Genomic DNA, 4,758 nt, shown 5'->3' on the forward strand with positions numbered 1-4,758 from the left:
TCTGCAAGAGAATACAAAAATGAGGTGTCTGCCTTGAAGGACGAGAAGCCGAGACGATGAAGTTTATCACCGAGGCAAGCATAAGAAGATAGAGGAGACTGCTTAAGTCCATAGAGAGTGTGTTGCAACTTGCACACGTAATCATGATGACCAGAATCTTCCAGTATAGCTAGGGTTAAATATTTAGCACATCCTAAATTGACTCTCACTTATTTTATAGCACAACCTTGGCCCTTTAAACTTTTATATAGAATTGGTTAAAATAATATTGATACATAATATATAGCACATCCTAAGTTTACTCTCACTTATTCTATATCATTACTCATTGCTTATAAATATATAGAAGGGTTACATACAACATTAATATATATTATACATGAGCATCTTGAATGTTATATGTCCCTTTCATGCATCTCAACTAGAAGACATGATGCTTGATTACCTATTTAGTTCTTATTAATGTCATGTGGATCCATTCTGTCGGGATATGTCGTTATTACATAGTCGTGGCCAGTGATGAAAATGAAAACTCAACTTGAGCTTTAGATAATTAAGCCTTGCAATGAAAGTTTGGTTTCTTCTTATCATATTTTCCCACTTCGTAACCTTATTGCAGTGACAATGTACAAAAGAAATCGATGATACATATGGTAAACATCTTTTACGAAAGTTTGGTTCCATTCATCGACCGCAGTCATTGAAGTTACCAAGAGATCTTTCTAACTCTTATGGAGAAGCAATTGAAACGACCATCTCAAATTGGGTACAAGCTTGAAATCTAGCTCTTTATTCGGATTGCATCTTGTTCTCGTGTGCCTGTTTGTGTCTTAGCAGTTTCTTGTCCACTAGTCCAGGCATCCCGATCACATCAAAGATCGATGAAGGCGAGACCACATAGAATTCAACGAAGTAACTAAGAAAGCAATCAAGAATAGTTACATAAGATTTATTTTTATATTCCCAACATATATGTTGCCTTGCATTGATATGTTAAATCTCAATGATATTGCCTTCGTCATGTGTGTCAATTCGTGGCAGCAAAAACTGATAAATACCATGAATAATTAATATATAAGGGGGTCATCATAATATTATCAACACATCTATATTACACTGATGAAAAACAATTTGGAGTAACATGCATACGCTCCAAGATACATAAATGAGTGCATTCATCTCCGACCCAAACATGAAAACCGGCTAATTTGAGCTAATTAAACCCGTACAAACTTGAAGGACAAGTAAGGCGTACATGCGGTGCACATACATATATAAACCATAAATTAATATAGCCAATAATTAGCTTACAAAGCTTGAACATTATTTACCAAGACTGCATAGCAAATATGGTGTTTAGTTAAGGATAGACCTCGATGATGGACCTAGTTCCTAGCACAGGTATGATATTGTAGCCACTGAATCCAGCTTCCAAGAAGATCTTCTCCCACTCGTGCTCTTCTCGTTCACCTCCCTCGAAAACCATGAGGAAGAGATCGTACAATGCTTGTGCCTCCTCCTTTTTAGTACTATTGCCCTTCGACTTTTCAGAACCAACCACCATGTTTATGATTATCACCTTCCCTCCGGCTTCTCTGGAAGGGATTGCCTCTTTGCACCTTCGCAGTATCTTGACGCACTCGTCGTCTCGCCAATCGTGCATCACTGACTGCAATATGAAAATATCGATATGATGTGGCATATTTAATCAAAGTGAATGTAGCTAGGCTTGTGCATTCAATATTTCAACTTAATCAAGCACGTAAGTGTCACGTGTGCCCTCGGTAATAAAATGCATATGTGCATGTCATCCTGGTATGCAAAGGTCAGGTCTAAGCTCTATGAGTTTGTATGACCATATTTGACGTTTTTCAGTCAATAAAGCCTCCATTAGTGCCTCAAGAAAAATAAAGCTTCTATTAACAAGAAAAAAAAAGTACTTCTACGCAAAATGATTAATGACTAATACCAGTAGCTAGGTACTAACTTGCAATGCAAGTATGGAACACATGCGGACTACTCCCCCGTTCTTAAATATAAGTCTTTTTAGATAGGCGACTGTTAGGCGCTGGCGCACCAGCCGAAAGTTTCGGCCGGTCGCCTCCTAGCCCTTCGATGCAACAACTTTTGTTCGTTGGATCTGGTACCTGAAAAAAACTGCATCGTCGTCTCCCCCGCGCTCGCTCTCTCCTTTTTTCTTCACCGAGCGAAACGCTACAGCGCCACCGCCGCCGCCACCGCCCCACCCCCTCGACTTGCAGCAAGGCATCTCGCACTCGCTATCTGCCGCCACCGCTCGTCGTGTGCTGTATGCCCCCATCACAGCCTCCCCTGGATGTAGCTTCCATCATCGTATCACCAAAAATCGCCGCCACTTGGCTCGTCGTCGGCAACAGACCCCCCCCCCCCCCCCCCCCGCGTCGTGTCGGGCACCGGTAGCAACAGCCATTGCTGGTTCCAGCAAATTAGTTGGCCGGTTGTAGCACCCCCAATAAATTACCATGGCCATGGCAACCGCGGTCGTCTCCGGTTGTAGCAGCTCCCATGGTCGGTTCCAACAAAAATGGATTGCCTGGTTGCAGCACCTAGTCGCCGTCATGGCCGCCATTGAAAAAGGTCGTAACCCACGCAAATACACAGTTCCAACACTGCCATGTATGGTTGTAGCATCTGAAAAGCCGGTTGCAGCAAAACGAACATCGCCGCCATCGTCGCCGGGCGCGATGCAGTGACTGGTGCAGCGAAAACCCATGCCGGTTGTAGCATCTGCCGGTGTTGGTTGTAGCACAAAAGCCTTGCCAACCCACATCGCCGGCCATGGCCGTCGGGAGATGTGACCGGTCACAGCAATCGCCGTGCCGGTTGAAGCATCTGGTGTAACCGTTTCCAGCGAAAACCACATTGCCGCCTGAGGCCGCCGGGGTCATGCTGTGTCAGACCATAGCAAAACATCATGCTGGTTGTAACACTTGTTGTGACTGGTTCCAGCATCGGCTGTCTTCTGTTCTGGTGACCTCGTCGCCACCATCGCCGCGGTTGCAGCACCTCGTCGCAACCATCGTCGTCGTAGCACCGTTTCTCATCGTTGCAACTTGCCGCCCCGTGGTTGAAGCATCTATAGCCGCCGCCATTCCCCATCGTCCAGGTCCAGCATCTTGGCGATGTCCCCGCCGCATCTATTGTGGCCATACGCAGCACCACCGCCGCGCTGTTGCGGGTGGCCCAGCACGCGCCCATCCCGTCGCTAATCCCTAGCGTCACCCCCTGCGCAACCCTCGTTGTTGCCCTGGCCGCCGTGCGCGGAGAAGACGACCCCCGCGAGAGGATAATGTCGACTGGGCGGGGACTAATCGTAGCCACGAATCGCTTTGCTATCGCAAGGCCCGCGCGTGACCGGCCCAAACTTCGACCGGTCCGCCGGGTGGAAACGTTTTCCTTTTAGATATTTCAATACAATCTATGCATATCGACATATTTTTAGAGTGTAGATTCACTCACTTTGCTTCGTATATAATCCATATTGAAATCTTTTAAAAGACTTAGTTAGTAAAAAAAAGTATGGAACACATGTGAAATTACCTTGAGCAGAACAGCGTCGGCCGGGGGAATGTGCTCGAACATATCGCCCGCGATGAACCGCACCTCTCCGTCGGCGGGGGCCTCCGCGACGACGTGTGGGAGATCCAGGACGCTGCACTCGACGTGCGGGAACGCTGCCGCGATGGCCTTTGCGATGGTGCCGGTGCCGCCGCCGACGTCGACCATCGAGCGCACCCCGGAGAAGACGTCACGCGCGCGGCCCTCCCTCAGGAGCACCTCCACGACGAAGCGGCTGTCGTCGGTCATGCCGTCGCCTATCGTCCTGCTCAGGGCGGCGTCCCGCGCGGCCATTTCCCACATGTCCTCGCCGTGGTGCATCTCGAAGAAGGAGCGCGGCTGCTCGTCGTCCATGAACCACGCGCTCATGCCGGAGAACGGCGCGGTGAGGTTCGGGTCGACCATGAGGGACACGAGGCGGGGCAGCCCCGACGATGCTTCGCCGTCGCCGACAAGGAGGCGGGAGGCTGCAGTGAGCCCGTAGACGACGGCGGCGCAGCCCGCGGGGTCGTCCGGCTGCTGGTTTTGGACGGAGAAGACGCCCGAGACGGTGAGCACGCGCATGAGACGGCGCAGGCGCGGGAGCCTGGAGGGAGGGAGCGCGATAATAGTGGCCAGCTCGCCGAGCGTGGCGCCGCCGCCGTGGCCGTGGATGGCGCCGGGAATGCCGAGCTCTATGGCGCATTTGAGCGCCATGGACTTGACGAAGCCGTAGGCGTGGATGCAGAGCTCGGCGTGGCCTTGGAGCATGTCGTCGGTGCTGATGAGCTTGTAATCGCCGGTGAGCGCCATGGAGTGCTACGTGCAGGGTGGTTGTTCTTAGCTCGTTCTTCGTACTTGTTGGTAGATCTCCGGCCGGTACTGCTCGCTAAATAGTCTGCCAGTCACCACTCATGAACTGAATCTTGCTCCGATTTTAATATTCATCACGAGAAAGTGCAGTTGCATTTTAAGATTGACGAAATCTAGCCCTCCCTCATAGAATATTACTGAAGATTGAACATAGGTGGACCGGAAGCGACATGGTGACATCTTCTCTTATGAAGAAGAATTCTCGTTTGGCCAGATAGTTCTTTCACTCCATGTAAGCAGGCTGGTAGAGAGGTGGATGGTGGCATTGACCATTGACACCGAGGTTACATTCTCTCCGGGTGAAAATCC

General features: G+C 49.5%; 1 protein-coding gene across 1 annotated transcript; it reads right to left on the bottom strand.

The window, feature by feature from the left end:
* Nucleotides 1–1,058: 1,058 nt before the first annotated feature.
* Nucleotides 1,059–4,463, bottom strand: LOC109756758 (O-methyltransferase ZRP4). The gene is made up of 2 exons (XM_020315594.4): nt 3,580–4,463; nt 1,059–1,669 (listed from the first exon to the last, which is right to left on the bottom strand). Exons 1-2 carry the CDS (start codon nt 4,387–4,389, stop codon nt 1,361–1,363), a joined length of 1,119 nt encoding a protein of 372 aa, XP_020171183.1. The 5' UTR covers nt 4,390–4,463; the 3' UTR covers nt 1,059–1,360.
* Nucleotides 4,464–4,758: the final 295 nt, after the last annotated feature.

The sequence above is a fragment of the Aegilops tauschii genome, chromosome 1 (genome assembly GCF_002575655.3).
Source record: "Aegilops tauschii subsp. strangulata cultivar AL8/78 chromosome 1, Aet v6.0, whole genome shotgun sequence".
Lineage (NCBI taxonomy): Eukaryota > Viridiplantae > Streptophyta > Magnoliopsida > Poales > Poaceae > Aegilops > Aegilops tauschii.

What these genes read in the sequence shown, in the direction of transcription:
- LOC109756758 (XM_020315594.4), bottom strand. Translation starts at nt 4,389, where the DNA reads ATGGCGCTCACCGGCGATTACAAGCTCATCAGCACCGACGACATGCTC. An exon ending in CCGACGCTGTTCTGCTCAAG is followed by an intron (nt 1,670 to 3,579) that starts GTAATTTCACAT and finishes TTCATATTGCAG; the next exon opens with TCAGTGATGCACGATTGGCG.